General features: G+C 36.8%; 1 protein-coding gene and 1 pseudogene across 7 annotated transcripts in view; both read right to left on the reverse strand.

Moving 5' to 3' along the window:
• Nucleotides 1–972: 972 nt before the first annotated feature.
• Nucleotides 973–5,566, reverse strand: LOC146516556 (ependymin-like; annotated as a pseudogene). The gene is made up of 6 exons (XR_014874576.1): nucleotides 5,257–5,566; nucleotides 4,920–4,954; nucleotides 3,532–3,665; nucleotides 3,061–3,244; nucleotides 2,552–2,639; nucleotides 973–1,468 (listed from the first exon to the last, which is right to left on the reverse strand). The product of XR_014874576.1 is annotated as an ependymin-like (transcript).
• Nucleotides 5,567–8,519: 2,953 nt separating this feature from the next.
• The window catches only part of pnpla6 (patatin-like phospholipase domain containing 6), a 32,669-nt gene continuing 20,972 nt past the window's right edge, over nucleotides 8,520–20,216 (reverse strand). For 2 of the 6 annotated variants that reach the window (XM_085163025.1, XM_085163023.1), the window contains exons 27-36: nucleotides 19,820–19,976; nucleotides 19,594–19,710; nucleotides 19,421–19,490; nucleotides 14,534–14,650; nucleotides 12,669–12,817; nucleotides 12,180–12,332; nucleotides 11,541–11,657; nucleotides 11,327–11,414; nucleotides 10,937–11,082; nucleotides 8,520–10,252 (exon numbers count right to left, since the gene is read on the reverse strand). In XM_085163025.1, coding sequence (XP_085019151.1) covers nucleotides 10,178–10,252; nucleotides 10,937–11,082; nucleotides 11,327–11,414; nucleotides 11,541–11,657; nucleotides 12,180–12,332; nucleotides 12,669–12,817; nucleotides 14,534–14,650; nucleotides 19,421–19,490; nucleotides 19,594–19,710; nucleotides 19,820–19,976 — 1,189 coding nt within the window. In that variant the 3' untranslated portion in view covers nucleotides 8,520–10,177. Of the gene's footprint in view, nucleotides 10,253–10,936; nucleotides 11,083–11,315; nucleotides 11,415–11,540; nucleotides 11,658–12,179; nucleotides 12,333–12,668; nucleotides 12,818–14,533; nucleotides 14,651–16,368; nucleotides 16,486–19,420; nucleotides 19,491–19,593; nucleotides 19,711–19,819; nucleotides 19,977–20,216 lie in introns of those variants that run through there. The other 4 variants (XM_085163028.1, XM_085163024.1, XM_085163026.1 and 1 more) reach the window with 4 other exon arrangements.

Below are 20,216 nucleotides of genomic sequence, written 5' to 3' on the forward strand. Positions count from 1 at the left end.
GGATAATTGACTAATAAAATGTTTTAAGACTATGTGAGATTGGTTCCCTTAATGTTTAATAAAACATTTGACAGAAAAAAGATCTGGAGTTGATAATGTCATTCTTTCATTTGGTATCTGTTTACAGGAACGCTGAATATGAAGTTCAAAGAGACGCTGATGCAATTGGACCAGCAGAAGCACATTATCACAGAGCTTCACTGTTGATACAGGAAGGCTCTTTCACTGATCAGTATCAAATTTATTAGGTCAGATCCTCTGATATGTAGCTTCATATAGATTATCTGTATGTGTGTTTATAAACAGTTTTCAGTCAGAAGATAAATATAGAGCAGTCTGTGATAAACGTTTTATGATCTCTATCTTTATCAGTTTTCAATGGCAGTTATTTAGATTAGAGAAAAAACTCTAACCCTCTGAACATTCAAGTGATGCAGGTTTATCAATCTGACATAACTTTTATTCTTGGGATTCTTCTTGGGAAAGTGAAAGCGCAGCTGTTACAGCCAAAGCATGAGAGTCTGGTTTTCTTTTGTTTTTCTCATATTAATATTTAGGGTATTGTAACCACAGAAACTCAGAGTTGCAGGAGAAACAGGCATAGTCATGATTTTCTACCACCTTGCCAATATATAATATATATATATATATATATATATATATATATATAATATATATATATACACACACACATACATACATACATACATACATACATATATATATATGTGTGTGTATGCATATATATAGCTATATAGCTATATTTTGTGTTTCATACGCGGCTTAATTACACATCAATGATTGATTTTGCACAGGTATGATTTAGGTCTCAGTATAAAAAACAGCATTGACAATTTATTTTTAGTTATGTCAAATTAAAGTTGAAACTTTGTCTTTCTATGTTGTTTGGGTTTTTTTTCTTGTTTTTGTTTTTTTACTTTATTTATTATATTAACATTCTCCACACAAGCATTTAATTGCAAATAAGTTTATTGACATAATGACAAAGACAGAAGACAAAGCAAATCTGAAATCTGTTATTTGAAGGTCTCCTTTATGTAGTGTTGACTGCGTATCTGTAGTTCTCACTCTAATAATATAGATTTTTTTATTTACATTTTCTACCTACAATCCAAAGGTAAGGTCTGTGAATTGCAGATGACAACTCTGCTGGATGTCATGTTAATGTAACTTTAAAATGACACGATGATCCAGTGATCATCTCATGATGATGACTGAATCATTCAATATGGATTTCTGCTGAGGGACAGGATTTGTAATTATCTGTAATTATCTTGCTCAAGATGCTCAAGATGTTTACTCTATTCTCTTGCTCTTCATGGCCAGAGACTCCATGACAGTGAAGAAATTATGTGGTGTTTCTGTTTCCTGCAGTACAGAGTTGGCACAGAAATCAGGAGGCAAGTAGTCCATAGGGTTTGAGGTGCCAATTACCCAGTTGAAGGTGCTGAAATTAAAAAAAATACAAGTTTACTTGTATGACTAGGTTACCAACATCAAATTCAAAATTTACAGATGGAAAGCAGAGAATAGAACATCGTAACACTTCAGTGTCTTAACTTTTGCATGGTTCAGGGCTAAAAATCCAAAAAAGGTCCTCATACATATGATTCTGTTTTCTACTGTTTGCATTATATTGCATTATATTGTTGCTAAATCTAAAATGGTTGCTGAAGTTGTTTTTAATATCATTAGCACAGTTTTTGTTCCATTTTGTCTGTTTTAGTTTTACATTACTGCGACAAAGTGGGTGGAGCATTTGCACACTTTAATACTCACCATTTGTCTTATGCGTGTTAATTTTACACACAACATTATATTGTTTTGTCTGCTTGTGCTTATTTTCTGTGGTTTGCCAATCCTAAGGTAACATTGCTTCACTTTGTGTGTGTGTTAAATTTGTGGTTAACATCAAAACAGTTGATCAAGTTAAAGGAAATACACACACATACATTTTCAAGTGTCTTTTATAATGTTCAATTTTTTTTTTTAACTTTTTCCCCAGGATCCATGCAGGTCAAGTATCTTGTTACTTTTATAGTGCTGCTGATGTCATGGTTGACATCACTGGGCCAAACCAAGTTGCAGGGGGGGGGGGGGTCTTTCTGTAGGAAGGCTTGTTTTAAATGGATTTGTTAACAATATTTGAATTATTATTGAATTTTTAATTATTTATTTATAGGGAACCATTTAGCCATGAAAATGAGCTAGTGATAAATTACTGAGTGTTATGTGTTTCTCAGATGTTCATGTAGCTTTGTAGTTTCACTGGCTTACCAACTATTGGTATATCTGGACTAATTGGCTATGTAGACTTCAGATGGGGACAGGTGTGCTGTGTATGTTGTGTGCCTGTCATGTTGGTTAGTATATATTAATTTGTGGAGTTTCATTTATGTCTAACTTTCATATGTCATGTAGAATACTGTAAATCTTATCTAATCTACCTTTTTCTCATAACTCAATTTTTTTTGCTGAGTCTGCCTACATACCTTCCCTTTACATTCGAGACAGACTCTCTTACAGTTACCTGACAGTGAGCCACCCAGATTGTGGAGTATAGCTTGTGAAGGACACAGGGATGCAGCCGATCTCAGTAAAGACAGTTGAATAAAGGCCTGAAAACATAAAGTATGGGTTATATGTAAACAGGCTACCTGAGTGGCATAAAAATTTTTTTAAAAAGTGTTATTTTACATTTACTAAATTCACTACTATTTATTTTTATTCTGTCATAAATAGGAATTTACTCTTCTTGTCACTATGCTCGACATGCATGCACAGGCAAAGGTGATTTGGTCATTTAGTAGTACATTGGCTTAACCTAATAACTAGTAGGATCGAAAGGTTTATTGTAGCATACTGCCAATCCTTTACTACAAAGTCTACTTGAAATTACCAATCAGCGTGTACATTTACACAAAAATAAATTAAACTTTGTCTTCCAAAATAATGAAAATAGCACATAGCACTAGTGGTAGTATTCATGGCCTTTCAGCCTTAGAATTAGTATAGAACACATTTATTTTTGCTTCTTACCATTTTCTGAAAGACTGCCATACCAGGTGTTGATTAGCACACCCATTCCCCAAGAGGAGGAGGAGCCCATGAACACCTGACCCATCAGTTTAGCATCAGGGGGAACTTGCATGGGAATGAAGGAGGAATCCAGCTTCATCTTCTTGCAAGAGAGTGTTTTCCAGTTGGACTCGTAATAGACCTCCTGAAAGGATGAACAAAGAGATTGAATGCTCTTATCCTGTTCATATCTTGGCTTTTATGCTGCCACGGTCTTATAATGTGTTTGCATAAATATTTTTGTCATTTTATACTTTCATTTTAGTTTTTTAAATGTCACACTAAGTGTAATGATTGGAATTCTGTTTATGTGTTAGGTAAGACAGAAGAAATTAGTAATTTGAATGATATTTAGATACTTTTTCAAGGGGGAGGGATCATTATGAAAGAAAAAAAACACAAAACATCAACAATTTAATGAGGCTTTACTACCTCTCTAAAAAGCATCAGCTGGTCCAGAGCAAAGTCCTGATTGTCACCAATTCCGAAGTTTTTAACTCGCATCCTCTGTCCAAAGCATCATATGTTATTAATCCCGTTGAGGAGATGAGTCCATCGCCAGTCATCTGAAAAGGAGAGATAAAAGCAAGTTTTAATTTAATTATATGGTCATTTAATTATATTTAATCTGCCATGTCTTTAGTTTAAAAGTTTATATGATGCCTGACTGCACTACTGAGAAAAGCACAGAGAACTGTCTAATTGATTCACAGCAAGCAACTGGATATCATGTGTCCATCCAAGCAACAAAATCTTTGTCTCAATGAAATGAAGTGTTTCTAGTTGTGAGAACTCATCTGAAGCAAATGATATCATCTTGTGAGGCTTATGCTGTGAGCATTTGAGAAAGTGAATGTCCCGAACATATTTTCCTGAACTTGTCTCTAGCTAATGTCTAAAACCCAGGTACTAGCGTTAAAACATATTTCAGTACAAGTTGAAGTACTTCAACTTCAGCTTATTGATCAGCTGACCTGCTGGTCTTTGTGGATCTACACAGCTGAATTCAACAATACATCAGCAGTTATTTCATAAGTTGTCCTGGCTGATTTCCATCCTTTATACTGACAGTAAGCTGTTTATGCTGTCTTCATATTATACTGTATACAGCCACGATCAGCTTAACTTCAAATTCATTTCTAAACTTCTGAGTATTTTCATGAAACCTTTAAATAATGCATTCAGTCTACCTCAGATTGTTTTGCAGCATGTTTCACAATATGTAAAAACATAATGCCACACGTACAGACCCAATATTTGATTTACAAAAGTGAGGACTTACATGTAAATTTTGCATTTATCCAATACCACTGCAATATAGTGGTACCAATATGAATATAGCTAGCAACACACTGTGTGACAAACTGCACACACACTCATGTGTTTGGCTAGATGCTGAAGTGCGGGTTAGGCAAACCAAGTATGCGACAAACCAAAGGTAACAAGCTTTTTTTTGAAAATGCGTGAACTAGAAAGTACAGATATTTGTTAAAAATGTAGGGAATAAAAATAAAAAGTTGTCAGAAAAAGAAATACTAAAGAAAAGTACAGACACCTGAAAATTCTAGTTAAGTACAGTAATGAAGTATTTAGACTTCATTACTTTCCATCTCTGTTAAAACCTAATCCGTACATATTAAGGCACAAAAAACTGCTCTGTTGCTGCAGAATCATACTATTATGTGAGGAAATATTACATCCAACAGAAAAGGGTTCAGTTGGCATAAAATACAAGAGAAGTTTGCTTAACACTGATCAGAGCAATAGAGATATACAGTAAGTTCCTAAAGATTATCTGTGGGGCACATCAGTGAACTCACCACAGTGAGCCCTCCACTCAGCAGCTCTGGAACGACTGTGGAAGAGAAAGTCAAAGTCATAAGCTCCATTTGTTATAACAATCTAAAATTGAATGCATAAATATACTCATTGGAGAACCTTAGCTTACCATACAAATTAATCTTGGCAGCCTAGTTTGACTATACCTGGTTTTTAAGATAGATTAAAAAAATATGTCTGTGTCTCTGAGTAAAAATACATTTTCTAACATTATGAATTCAGTTTTTTCATATTTCTGTTTCAGGCACATTTAGCAGGTCTCTTAACACAGATATAGACATCAGTTTGAGTATCTTGTTCATCTAAGTCCATACTCACCACAGGGTTTGGGGTATTGGGCGACACCCACTGCCAGCAAGAGGCTCAGGCAGGGCAGCACACTGATGAAGCTCATGGTGAGAAAGTTGCAGAGTCGCCGGACCAGGAAAATCTGTGAGCGCTCTGGTTCAGGAAACACTTCCATATAAATCTGCTAACAGGAGGCAGTGTCCACATCATGTGACGTCAAGTGATGGCCTTGTGCATTTTCTGGACTATCTACTTTACTAAATAATTAACAGTTGTACTTTACAGTTTATAAGACATGGCTGTTTTTGATGTTGAAGCCTAAAGCTCATGACTTAAACTGAAAATAAAATGCAAGTAGGCTATTCTAATATGCCTTATATGTTATCTTAAATTTACATATGTTTTGCAAAAAAAAAAAAAAAGAAGGGGTGTATAGAATGTCATTAAAGTATTAAAGAAAAGGTCCTTAATCTGAAAGATAAAAAATTAATAATAATAAAAATGAACATTAATAGTATAGCCCTTTTTGAAGGTTATTGCAAACAATTAATCCTTAACCCTCTCAAGGCAGGCATTGCAGATTTGCAACAGTTAAAAGCTAACAACCTGATTACCCCACATACATATTTTCTGAGGTTTTTTTTACTCAGAAGTACCACTGCTGAGAGGGTTAACCTATAATTATTTTGCGTTGCATGTGGAGACGTCCTCTTCAAAATTCTTCTTACAGTTTGTGCTATTCAAACCTGAAGATTTAGTGCCTTTCTCAAAAACAAATTTACCTGTAAATCATTAGTTAACAGGCTAAATGGCTCCAATCTTTTAACTGCAGATGTAAATATTCCCATGTTATACTAAATAACTCCACCTGCTTATTTCTCAGCCTTGATGACAAAAGCATATCTGAATGTCACACTGTGGCGAGTTCTTCAGGATCCTTTGGTTATGCACTTCTACCGGGGGAACTAAAAATTAAACAACTGACTCACTTAAAAGCATCAGGTAGTACAGACCAAAGGTCTCACCGGCGTTAAAAACTAACGTTTTTAACTCGCATACTCTAAAAGCATGATAGGTTATCAATCCTGCTGAGGTGATCTGCCCACTGACATTCTAGGTTTTGAATACCACAAGTGGCAACAATGATTAATACATCAACATTAACCAAAATACAAAAAGTAATGCTTACTTTGTGTTGTGTCAATGCATACAGATTATCAGAGTATTTGTATAAAAACAAATATGATCGCCACCACTTTTCAGTGGCCCAACTGTAGCTGATTAATAATGTCATTATTTCAGATATTCCTCTTATGTTCAGAAATTCTAACTGTCACCTCCTTATTATTCTTCCCTACATAACAAAATCCACAATGACACTTTAATAAATATAATTTTTACTTGTTATTATTTATTTATTTTTACCTGTGAGTGAGTGTGATAAATGACCCCTTTAATCAGGGCATTACAGTTCACACAAGGCCAATTTCCAGTGGAAAGAGATTTTGGGGGGAAAAAAGTATATCAGCATATGCATGTTCAACATATATATAAATCTGTCTTTACACAATTGACTCTCAAATTAGCAGAATGTATTTACTGAGTGTACATAAATAAAAAGGGAAACCTTCATACAGATAAACGGCCACTACATGACCATTCAGAATATGGGTCAAATGGAAACAGCTGCCACTGACTACTGATAGTGATTAGAAAAAGTTGGAAGGTGCTCCATCTTTATCTTAGGACTAATAGTCATTTACAGCACATAAAAAGGGGCATAATTTACAGGAGGTCACTGTGGATCAAATGTTTTAAATTGGTTAATATTAAATGCAAACCAAAGTATTTATTTTATCAACACGCTGGCAGTTTGGTTGTTGATTCAGCACTTTGTTCCAATTTTACTCTCTACAGTTACCGGGGTAACAAACAAATCACTCAAGCACAAGCGAGCAAGTTTGAGGTAGTTTTACTTTACTTGTTTTTCTACTTCTGCTCCACTACAACAGAAGGAAATACTGTACTTGTACTTCCTACATTTATTTCACGACTGCAGTTAAATAAAAGTTAGATAAGAATATAAAATACGCTGAGTAGCTAATTAATTTAATCTCCCCCACAGATTATAGAAGTAAAACCATAACAATTAAGTGGGTAATGAATAATTTAACTTAGGAATACATGGCTATTATTTTAATAGCACTTTCTAGATGCAAACTGGCTGCTTTTTTGTTTTTTGTTTTATTAAGCAAACAATTAAGAAATTATTCAAGAAAATATGCATAAATTTGATCCATGGTTAAAATCATTTAAAAGTTACCGCTAGATACAAGATTTCTCAAAATTGCATCCACCTGAACTACTGGAACAGTAATAAGTTATTGTATAAGTAAATAAATATTTATAAATATTTAATGATAACAGTCTTTAGACTGTTTAGATACATTTTTGCAACAATACACTTTTAAATTTATGAACATTTTCAGAATTTAGTTTTTATTTGTACCATGGCACTTGTACAAAGTGGTGAATATCCTTAGATTGTACTAAGCTAAGAAGCTATAACTGGTAGCATTTTAAGTAGATTCAATGAGTTTAGAGCTTCATGGACTTATCAACAGGTTGTTAACTTTCCTTAGTTTTCAACACAGAAAAGCCAAAAAACAACACTGATTGTCATCAGTAGCTTCATGCTGTTATTATCGCTCGCTCCCTACTCTTGACTCGTACATATCAAGTTTGTCAAATTTTTAACAAAACAAGCAAACGAAAAAAAGTGAACTGCAGGGAAGAAACTTACCTGCATGTGTTCTCGAGCAAGACTGCCTTCAACTAATCTTGACCTGTGACTTTGTTCATGTCACTTAACGTTAAGTTAAAGTAATTCTTTCAGCATATGTTGGAAAAATATGGTTGTTTAAAGTTATTATAAGAAAAAAAGTATTATAATACGAAAGCTCCACATTACAAACTATAATAAATGGACTTTTATTCGTCCTTTTTTGTTTGATTAACTTTTTTTTATTATTATTTAGTCACTTTAAAAAAAAAACTTTTAAAGAAAAAACAAAAAACAATAGGATACTACAGATCTGCCAGTTCATCATGAAATGCTCCTCTACCTGATGAAGCAACCAAACATTTTTGCTGCAAATAAACTTCTGGTGTAGCCCAAAATCAGTATCCTTTTAAAATAAGCTGAAAGCTTATCACAGCTAGTAGACAGATGTGAGACACGTAAATCTCATAAAAACAGTTTGATAGACAAAAACAATACAGGTTACACATAATTGGATGCATATTATATTTATTTTTCAATATGCATATTAAATATTAACCTTTTTTTTATACCTTAGATTCCCTTGGCATCTCAAGTTTCAGGGCAATCATTAAAACAACCATCTTTAAAGAAAAGGAATAAACTCAAACATTTCAGTGCAAAGAGCTCAAGCCAAGTTCATTAAAACAACATACGATCCTGTCTCCAAATTTAAAAATGAATTAGTTGACATGTATAAATAAAAGAAAACGAAAACAAGTCTGGCAACTGTCCATAATAACTGAACTGATGTTACAAGAACAAACCCCTTTTTTTTTAAGTGTAAGTTCCCTTGGTTTGCAGCAAAGCATCAACTTACAAATTCTCACTTCATATACATATATTAATATGAACATTTTGTGTATTTTAATATAATCTTGTTACAGTTTCTACAAGAGGTCCATATGAATTAAATATTATATTAGGTGAACTTCTGTGATTTAGAGGTTTAGGATTACTCGGGATTTCTGCGTATTATCCACATAATCTGTTGATATTTTCAGGGTTTTATAGATAATCTTGGCTCGTTTTGGAGATTATCATTACTCCAAAATTTGCAATGCACTCACACGTACACCTTGTTATCACCAGAGGACACTATTGGCATAAATGTCAAGTCATACGCAGGAACCCTGAGTACTGTGCGTGTGACCTTGCCTAAGCATAGGCAGACGCAAACTTGTTTGTTGTTTAGTGTCAGTCAAATGATCACGCCACAGTCATGCTCATTCTGAGTGTGTTGAACTCTGGTAGAAAAGGCATCGTCTTTATCTGGCATCATCTCAAAAAAAAAAACCCCAACTCAAACGGCAAATTTTTAGCACACAGACAAAATGTCGTCCACTCACATTCATCCCTAACTTTCACCGCACACTCCATATTGCTCCCCATCCACCCAGCTTTATCTCAATAATGTATTTTTGAAACCTGTCCACTGCATTAATTCACAAATATTTCTGCTCATTCAACCACTCCACTTTGGTGATAACAATTTGCCATTCTTCCTGTAGCGTTCCCTAACTGACTTTCTACATGGTATCTAGGATAATCTTAACATAATTACATTATTAGTAATTACAGCTCTGTCTATGCTCCCTACTTTTCTTTTTAGTGCCCAGTTACCATTTCAACAATTCACAGCTTTACACATCAGTACCAGTCACTCCAACACACAGGTAACCCACACACACTCATCTGAACAAGCACACATGAGAACTGAGGACTATGTATGTCAAATCATCAATGACACAGTGCAGAGAAGGTGTGCTGACATTAAAGATGTACATAAAGATTTAGAGAAACAGAAGGAACATGCAGGTGATTTCAGTTGCTGAAATGGAAGTTTAGAGTCTCAGTTTTTGTTATGGTTGGAATTACGGTAAAGTTGACGTGTCTGAAGAGACAGATTCTGGGTGGGGTAAATTTTCAAAGCCTGTTCTTAAACCGCATAAATCAGGAGAAAGTCACTTGATGCAAAGAAGATTCAGCAGTTTAGACAATAAGTGGCTATGCTCCAGAAAGAAAACTTTGAGTTCTTAGTAGATGCAAGGGTTGAGTGTGACGCCCACATCTAACACTGAAAATTTATGGACCCTTAGTCTTATGCTCCTACTCCTTCGTGGCCGACTGTCAGCAGTCTGAGACTTCAGAGGTGTTGGAGTCACTGGCAAGTTTCCGACGTTGCCTCACAGATTTCTCCTCATCCTGTAGAGAAGACAGTGTTTTAACCATTTGGTGCAACTTAAATCTAATGCCAAGAGATCCTCCGTTTCTCGCCTGACAAAATCTCATCTTGGACACAAGATATCAAACATAAAATGTCTTAGGAAGGTTTACAGAACCTTGGTTCTGTAAACCAAGGTTTACAGAACCTTGCTTTTCATTACGCATGTATGACATAATAAAGCGTATTATTTGTAATGTGGAGTGTAATAATAATATAAGTGTAATAATAAGTGTAATAATAATAATAATAATGGATTGGATTTATATAGCGCTTTTCAAGGCACCCAAAGCGCTTTACAATGTCACTATTCATTCACTCTCGCATTCACACACTGGTGGAGGCAAGCTACGGTTGTAACCACAGCTGCCCTGGGGCAGACTGACAGAAGCTGGCCAACACCAGTAGGCGGTAGGGTAAAGTGTCTTGCCCAAGGACACAACAACCAGGACAGAGAGCCCGGGGATCGAACCGGTGACCTTCCGGTTACAGATACGCTTCCCAACCCCCTGAGCCACGGTCGCCCCCAATGTAATAAACATTAAAGCATTTTAAGGGTCTGAAGATTTGCTGGAGAGCTTTTCATCTAAAGAGGTGAGTTATTATTGTTTCATTGGAGCAAAGAATGGTTGCTGGAGCTCAGAGAATTAAAACTGTAGTGTTACCGTCTGAAAAACTCCATTCTGTCCCCACTCCCCAGGAGAGTGGTCTTCAGGGTACTCTGCTTCATCTTCCTCTTCCTCCCCTTCTTCCTCTCTTACTGTGTCCATTCCATCTTCCTCGTATTCTGTCAGACAGTCTGACTCCTCCGCTGATCAGAAAGATTTAGAGGAGATATTATAGAAAGAATTTATTGAGATTGACCCATCCATTTATATTCAAGAAAAGAGACAAGGATACAATTCCTTATTTATCAGACTTATTGGATTGTACGTTGTCACAAAGGAGAATGCTGTAAGCTCTGTCTTTACTATTCTATATCAGAAGGAAAATATAGTCCAACAAAACATCAAGAGCAACTCTTTCTAGACAATAATGAATTAGTAATTATTTACCTTCTGCAGCAAGGTAGCTTTGGACTGGCTCTATCCTCGATACAATCTCTGCAAGATCAGTGAAGTCAGCTCCTGGACACGTGTAGGACTAATGGACAACATGTTATTATTAGTATTACATATGGAACTTGCAGGTTCACCTTTAAAGACACGAGTTACAGCAGCCATGTAAGATAGGATTAATAGTTTAAGTGTGCGTATGTGCCCTTCTCACATCTGTTCTCTTGCTGTCATTGTAGTCGGCTGAACGATGGTCCTTCAGCATGTTCTCGATGATGTCACCCCGAGCCCAGCCAGTGAACACTAACTTGCCGTGCTGAAAGCCCACATCCTGCAATACACAGTAGTTCAAATGAAAGCTATAAGTGTTTAGAAACAGAGCAACTGATTTAAATTCAGACTGAAACACTGATGGATCCTGTGGTGTATTTAGAGTAATAATCAACATTTATATTTGCACTATGGGATGTTAAACCGACAGTTGACTAATTAAAGCTGTGATAGCTTTTCTTATATTGCAATATACTATCTAAAGCTAGTAGCTTTACTTAAAAAAATATTTAAAAAATTAGCTGTCGATTCCATTTTCAAAGAAGCCCACATTGTTTTCCAGTATAAACAGAAACCAAAGTAGTACTTCTCCCTTTTTTGCCCAAACAATCAGATGATAGACACACGAATTTTAAAGCTGATCCATAATATGAGACTAGGGGTTTACACAACTGTACTTGTTTTTCAGATTCTCACCCTTCAAAGAGATTACAGCCATTTTGGAAGTAGCCTGGTTTCAGGTTCACACAAATAAAGTGTATTTTTGTGCAATTAAAAACCCCATACTGGGTAAGTAACTCACATAGATCTCATCAAACTTGCCAAAGTCCATGGTCTTGAAGCGGTCAATGGGTGGTCTGATGTACTCACAGTAGGCACTCTTCTTAACCACTTCTAACTGTCGCACGCACGACACATAGGCCAACCGTGACTGGATCTCTGCCATGTCCGGCACCTACAGAAGGGAGTATCATAGATCTTATTCAGACAACACACTACCATATTTTGCAATAAATAAATAAAGATGAATCTGCTGATTCCATAGCAGAATTGGATATGCTACACATTGATCAGATGGACTCAAAAGGTACCACTGCCCCATACTGCCAACCCATAAAAGGCTTTTTCCCAGAAAAAATTTTCATAGAAAAATTTTGGCACCCTCTAAGAAAGTTTTAGCTCGAGCCAAATAGAAACATTTGTAACCAGTATTGTTGGACTCCACTTACTCAGTTACAAAAGACATTTATGTTAGTCCAATCTAAGCCAGGAAAACTCCTGCATCCAGTACCTTTACTTTCTCTGCCCAGGGATTGATCCGTTTCCACAGCAACCACCAGCCCGACAGGCAATCGCCATAGTTACACAAGTCAGTCTCATCTTGACTACCCACGTCGATGGCAATGACTGTTCTGGCACCCGTGTTCCTCGCAATGTCCGCTGATAGACGTTTAACACCAGTTTTTTCACACACAAGCACACAATCACGCAGACGAACGACCATAGCGTCACAAAATCCGGCAGCAGAGATGATAAGACAATAAATACGGTGTTAATAAGTTTGTTTCAGGTTTGCCTCCAGAAACCTTCATTTTTAGAGGCACTGTGTTCTGACAGACGTACACCACAAAAACACAAAACTTTTAAGACATAAAAGTTGTAAGCTCACTTCAGAGAATTTACAGCCAATTAAATGAGATGTATATATGTAAACTATACATATTTCCTGGCCAAATAGCGCAGGGCCTTTTTTTTTATCCCCTTATTAAAAGGAGCTTTGCAATAGTAGGCATTTTTGTGGTGTTGAGTCTGTGGAAGACAACCCACAAGCCTAAAACACTGATCCAGCACCCCAAGAACAACTTTAAAAGCAGCTACACAGAAGGCAGACTGAAACAAACACAGGATGTTAATTTGATAAAGTTCCCTTCCACTGGATCAATCTTTTGGGCCCAGACAGCACCATATTTCACAAAGCATCGCTGGGACACAATGAGAAATGATTTAAATGCAGAGCAGAAAACTGCAATAGGCCAGTCTCCTTGTGAAATATGGTTCTGTTTCTTCAGTACAGAGGATATTTCTTTATTATAAATACATCAACCCAGACTCAGGGGAATTTTCACCGCCACATCAAAATGAAAACTCCAAGTAGTATGCATCTCAATTGTGTTTTTCATCGCACAAACATTTCAGGAATATGTACCTTTGGCTCTGTGCAGTTGCTTTTAAGCAATGATCATCCATTTACTAGTCTGCAGACAAAAAAAAAGCTGTTCCCCTGAGTCTGAACACACACCACTGATTTTTCCTCTTGTTGAAAGCACATGACAAAAAAAAAAACGTACGTCTTATTCTTGCAGCTTAAACAGAAACCTCACCAGGCAGCTTTTTTGGGTTTGTTTTAATGTAAACTTGCCTGAAGTAGTTAATTTTGAAAATGTGTGGAACACTTGTATGATTATAATAACAATTACAATTTTGCTGCAAGCCTGTTAAAAATATTATTGCCAATCATACAACAGTTTCAACATGAGAAGAATCAGAATGTAATCTCAAAGCAGACTGGTGTCTTATGCATGGCGGTTTTAATGTCAGAAGAGGATTTGTTTCCATTTCTTCAAATGTATATTTACTAGAAACTTCTCTCCAACATTATTAATTCTATCCCTATCTGAGACCAGGCTGCTTCACATACAAATACATCCCCACTGTTTAATGCAATATTTCCTAGTTGTAGAAAAAGCCTTGTATTTATATAAAATTTAAATAAACTTTAAATGTTGCATTTCTTCCCCCATCTGGCAAACCAGGTTACTTCAGCGATTGATCTAAAGTATAGTTTGTTTTAATCTGGGCTTTTCAGTCCACTGATTTGAATTTTCTCATTATATAAATTTGAACCGGCTTAAAATTCAGATGGGGAAAGCTCAGCAATACCACAGGACTTTAATCCATTAACATTAAGCATTCATCCACTTACTTAAAAACACAACCTCTAAATATTGCTAACCTAAAAACTACCATTCAAAGCATCCCCCCATCACCATCCCACCTTCCCCCTCCTCTGGGAGACAGGAGTTGGATAGAAATTAAGGACTGGATTGGTTCGGGGTGGGGTGAGGTGGGGAGCAGGGGGTTACCACCTATACTTGCCTGGCAGGTTGTTGATGTAGCCACCATCCATTAGCAAGTTGCCATCTTTGGGGTCGCAGAGAGGCGGCAGGTACCCTGAGAGGGTCATGCTCGCCCGTACATAGCGCCACAGTGAGCCTGGCACACCAAGGAGGGAAGGAGGGAGGAGGAAGGGGGGGATAACATCTCAATAATGTTTGCTATACGTTTCAGATTAGTGTCGACACAGACCGCAATCCAAACACCAGAGCGAGGTCGGACAAAAGAAGGTAGTCGATCCCTGCAAAGGCTAGGACTGTCGTTCTGCCTACCTTTAAACTCTGCTGTAAACCACTGCAAACCTCATTACCTTGCACATAGATCCTGTGTGGCTTGTGCAAAAGGTAAAAAAGTAAATGGCAACCATCACAGAGAATCAAGGTTGTTTTATCTCCAAACTATGTCCCAAAAACAGTGCTTCACTGCATATGATCCTCCTTTATAAGTTCCTCAAAATCGACAGACCTATTGCAACATTAGTGAATAAACCAAAGCAGTAGAATCCAATTTTACTCCTATTGCCAACTGTGTGTAGGGACGGAGCAGTAGTAGATGTTGATGTGACAATGTTTGGAGATTTTTCACAGTGAATATTACAGGGAAGCAACCAGCCTACTCTGTCCTGCAGTACAGCTCAGTGTCAGCAGAGGGCAGGAGCAGACAAAGTGCTGCATGGGTTGGAAGGATAAGGAGCACCACAGAGAAAAGTGAGGGGTGCTACTATGCATAGAGAATATGTGAATGCTTGAACAGAATTACATTACTGAAATGTGACTTCAGAAAAAACAAAACTTGCAGATTTTCATCCCTGTTGATTGTTTGTCATTTTAAGGGCTTCGTTGACTGTGTATAGGAGGTGCAATGTGCAACAGCAAGATCCAGAACACATATTTTCTAATAATAATAATAATAATAATAGTAATAATAATGATGATATTTGTCATCAATATATATTTATGAAAGATATATAGATGGGATGGCTTTAACTAACATACTGGCATGCATAAAAAAGCAAGCAAAGCCAGGGGAGAGGACAACAGCTGGATAGGAGGGATTGAACTTGCTCCTGTAGGCAGAGATGACTGAAATAAAATAGAAGCAGGGAATCAAATTGCATTTCAGTCCATTTGACATACACATTTAGGTGAATTGGAACACACAGTGATTTACATGTGATGTCAACATCTCATGTAGATTGCAGCCGTTCACCATCTCGTCAGTTCAACACTGAATACTGTCTGTTCTCTATGCTTGATCTCGAGCTGATAAATCTGCCAACATCTAAATTAATCGAGGTTGACTTCGATTGAAAATGACAAAGAAGAAAGAAAAAAAGCCAAGTACAGTGGTGCATGAAGACATGCCTCAACCTTAATGTCATAGGAGAAGTGTGAGTTTCAGCAAATAGATGTGTTCAGATGAAGCCTGATGATCATGCAGCTCTCTATGACCGTCAGATATCCAAACATGCATGGAGAAATCCTGAGATTGAATAAACACAGTGGAGTTCAGTGGGTTTCGTGATTTTTTTTTTAAGATGACACTAAGCTAAATGGATAAAACGTGTTCTCTGTGTGAATAACAAAGTCAATGGGAGAGACGGTATGATGCAATCTGGGCTTTAAGATATATGTAGGATGTAGTCTTTCCTTCCAAACCATGGGCTCCCAATATCCACCAAGTCAAGGTGGGGTTAGTTACATTGAGAACTTGGGAGGGAGACGAAAGAAGAGGAGGGTAGCTGGGTGGTTGATTGTCGATTTGGGGATGGAGGCGGGAGGGGGGAGGTTTTGGTGAGCGGGTGTTTAAAATCTGACCTGGGACATTGTTAACATAGCAACCATCCACAAGCAAGTGGCCATCCTTGGGGTCGCACAGGGGAGGTAAATAGGGGGTGTAGGAGGCGCTGGCTCTAACATAGCGCCAGACACAACCTGTCAGGAAATGGAGATGGAGAAGGAGCAACACATCAAATATGGGCCAGACTCCACATCACAGATGGGGTAAAAGAAATGTGAAGGAGAGTAAAAGAAAGAAAGGAGAAGAATAAAGAGAGAGAGAGAGCAAGGAACATGGAGAAAGAAATGCCTGCAAGATAGTGAGGAAACTGTAAGTAGCCGCAAGTAACTAAAAAGAGAAATGGGAGTATAATCTCATCAAAATTACTTTTATATGCCTGTGATTTTAAGAAAATATTGCAAATTCTAATATGATCCAACTTTTATATAGAGAGCTAAACTGCAGGAGTACTATATAACCTTTTAAATGTAACTATTTGAGGGAAAAGAAGTTACCTCAGAGCTTTCTTCAGAATACTAACAGGATATCAAAAATATTTGTGAAGTAAAATTGAATTCAAGGAACAGAATATGATCTGACATGAACAGTTTATTTTTAGGATAAATATTAAAAGCCAGTGGTGATGTAAATGAAAGAAAATGAAGGAGAAAGAACAAAGTATCAGTGTACAAATTTGAAAAGAAAATAAAGAACAGTGATGCTATCTGATGTGTTCATTAAGCATGTCAGAGAAATAGTATTAGCACTGTTAGATGACTGGTTCATCCAGCAAGGTGCGATAAAGACAAGAAGACAAGGGATAACTGTAAGAGACATGAGATGAACAGACAGAAACAAGGAAAGAGAGACAGACAGAGAGTCTTAGGCCTCCAACTAAAGCTTCTAAAAAATATAAAAAGGGAGAAAAATCCTAGGTAATTTTTCTGTAAAAGATTTGCAATTTCTATTTAGCTTCATATCATTCTTAAATTTGTGCCTTGGCTGTGTTCCTCACTGGATAAAAAGCAAAGTAAGTAATTCAAACTCTCTGCCTTACAACAACCATCAAAATGACAGTTATTATTTCCTTTCAGTGACTCAGAGTGACATATTCACAATAGCACCAAGCTAGAAATGCTGGACAAAAGCAAACCAAAAAACCCAAAACCAAAGAAAGCACAGAATGGAGATGAAGGGGTGATGGATGCAACATGGGATGGAAACCACTAAAAGGCAATGCGGTAAATGGTAAGTTAAAGTGTTCTGGATCCTACATGTTGACATGGGAGAAGATTCAGTATTCTGAGGTGAGTGACTACACAGGTTATTTTGTCTTTGTTGTAAACTATAAATGAGCATATCTGTAATGTCTCTCCATGCTCAGAAAGACCAGGCATAAAGTTATATATGAAGTGAATTCGGGGAGTTTTAAACATAAATTGGATTGGCACTAAACAATGAAAAAGCTACAGGTTTGTTTGTTTTTTATATTAGCACATGGCAATAGTAAGAAAGGAAAATCCAGATATAGAAGAGAGAGGAAGAAAGAAAGAATGAAATTTAAGTAGGCACATGATAAGAGGCAAAAGATGGCAACAATGAAACCAAGTAAGAAGGCGTAGCTCTAGCAGTTAGTTCATCCACATGCCAAGATGCAAACATAAGCATTCAGCGTGCTTAGCTGCAGGACTGAGACCTGAAAGCTTATGAACTCCTCAAATCCAGCAATCAGCCAGTTAATAATTCAAAACACTGATTTTACATCAAAGACTACAATAACTTCGTTTAATGTACAAGACTGAATATTAGAAACAAGCATTACACAGAAAATGGTAAACTGGATTTGAGGGTTGTTTTTTCCACAAACAGTCGTTTTAGATTGCAGAGATTCATTTTGGCTATTGTTTTTGATGGTGCATTTTTAAGCAAGTCAAAAAGAACACACATCTCAGCAAATACACAGACAAGCATCAAAACACACGTCCTTTCTTTTGTACATACAGCAAAATCTCTTTCTAACACTTTAATGGAGGCATACTCCAAACAAGGTTGAAACTGGCATGTTTTTTGTAGGAACAAATAAATGGGTTTGCAAACGAAAGGCTACATGTACCTTTGATAACTGCACTGTAATCACATATTCAAACATTTTCAATTATCCAATCTAGTATTTCTCCCTGTCTCATATATTTTTGATATGAGGAACTTAAACGTGCTTTCAGAATAACTTTAAGTATCCTCCCACGGGTAGTGGACACAGTAAAAGCAGGCCTCTGTTTTGCCCATTTCCAGATGCATGCGTTGGATGCTATTCTAGTAGTTTTGCATAATTTACAATTCAAAAGAAGAAGTGGCTCACAGGGATGACTTTTACATGTACTGACCTCATTACTGGAAATTATGGCCCTATATATGACAGAAGGTACAGAGAAGCATCATAGCCTCCCCCTCTTAATCAAATATAGAATTTGCCACCTACACATATATCTACCATATTAGTATTTGTCTATGTGGAGATTGCAAACACACCAGTTCAGTTTAGTTTGGTGTACATCCACCTCCAACCTTACTTCTGAGACTTCTGAGAACATGCAATCCTGCCACTCTCATAATGCATTAGCCAGCTAAATGCTTGTTTGTGGCATCAGCTTAAGCTTAAACGCACAACATTTACAGACTTGCCATCTAGAGAATACGAGACATTATAATCCCTTTAGTACCTCGTGACACTTGACTGAGTAGAACAACATGCCAGTATATTCACTTAGATAAGAGCTTTGATCACTGTACCATATTATTTCTGACTGACTGCTGAAACCATTTAATTACATATGAAACCAACTTCACACATTAGTTTTCTGTCATTCAGGGCAGTAAAAATGGATTAAGTTGGGTTAAATTTAAAAAGAAGCAACTGTTCATTTCCCCTTACATGTATGCATGAATGTGAACTATTCTTAAATCTTAGTAAATGTACTCCATGTAAACATAATGTGAAATACAAACGTACTGTAGTAATCTCGACTAAATTTTAAGCTAATAAAATTCTACAGGGGTAACACCCCTGCGGTTAGAACAGCGCTCACTTACCATCCTGATGAACACGCATAGCTGAGGCCGTGATGTCAGTGGTGACATTGAAGTACGGCAGCCACAGGTCCTGGGAAAACATTTTATTTCAAAGTTAATGATAGAAAAAAACAAAACCTTCTTGTCTTATGGTTGTTGCAATGGGGAAAAAACATTTTGTACCACAGTCCCACCTCTATTTGCTTGTCCTGAAACACTTTATAGATGCTGGTGTTAAAGGCAGAGCCAGAGAACATGGAGGTGATGGGATAGGTAAGATCCAGAACTGTTTTAAACACCGAATTCATTGCCTGTTAAACAAATTGCAGGGAATTAGTAGATGTTTGTGAAAAACTAAATTGTCATCAGATATGACCAAAAAAAAGATTGCGTTGATAGTCCTAGATGTGTGTGCTCTACCTTAGACCACTCTCTTGCTCTCTGTTTTGTCCTAACAGCACTCCTTTCTTCTGCATAAAGGGCACCGATGAAAGAGCCAATTGAGGTCCCACCCACTATGTCAATAGGAATCCCTGCTTCCTCCATAGCTTTAATTACACCCACATGAGAGCAGCCTCTGTAAGAGGGAGACAATTTGTCTGAAAACAAGCAAGTACGCACGATGCTGAGTACATTTACAACATCAGTATTTGAAATGGCTTTTAGACTAAAAGACAGACACATTTTCCTAATGCTGCTTTATTCTGTATACAGGCACAGCATAGTGTTTCCACATTAGAAATCCTTCCATACATTACCACACAGACATTAACTGCACATTAGTTTAGTACTGCTGAACGTTTGTGAACTTTATTGG

Source organism: Neolamprologus multifasciatus, chromosome 6 (genome assembly GCF_963576455.1).
Source record: "Neolamprologus multifasciatus chromosome 6, fNeoMul1.2, whole genome shotgun sequence".
Lineage (NCBI taxonomy): Eukaryota > Metazoa > Chordata > Actinopteri > Cichliformes > Cichlidae > Neolamprologus > Neolamprologus multifasciatus.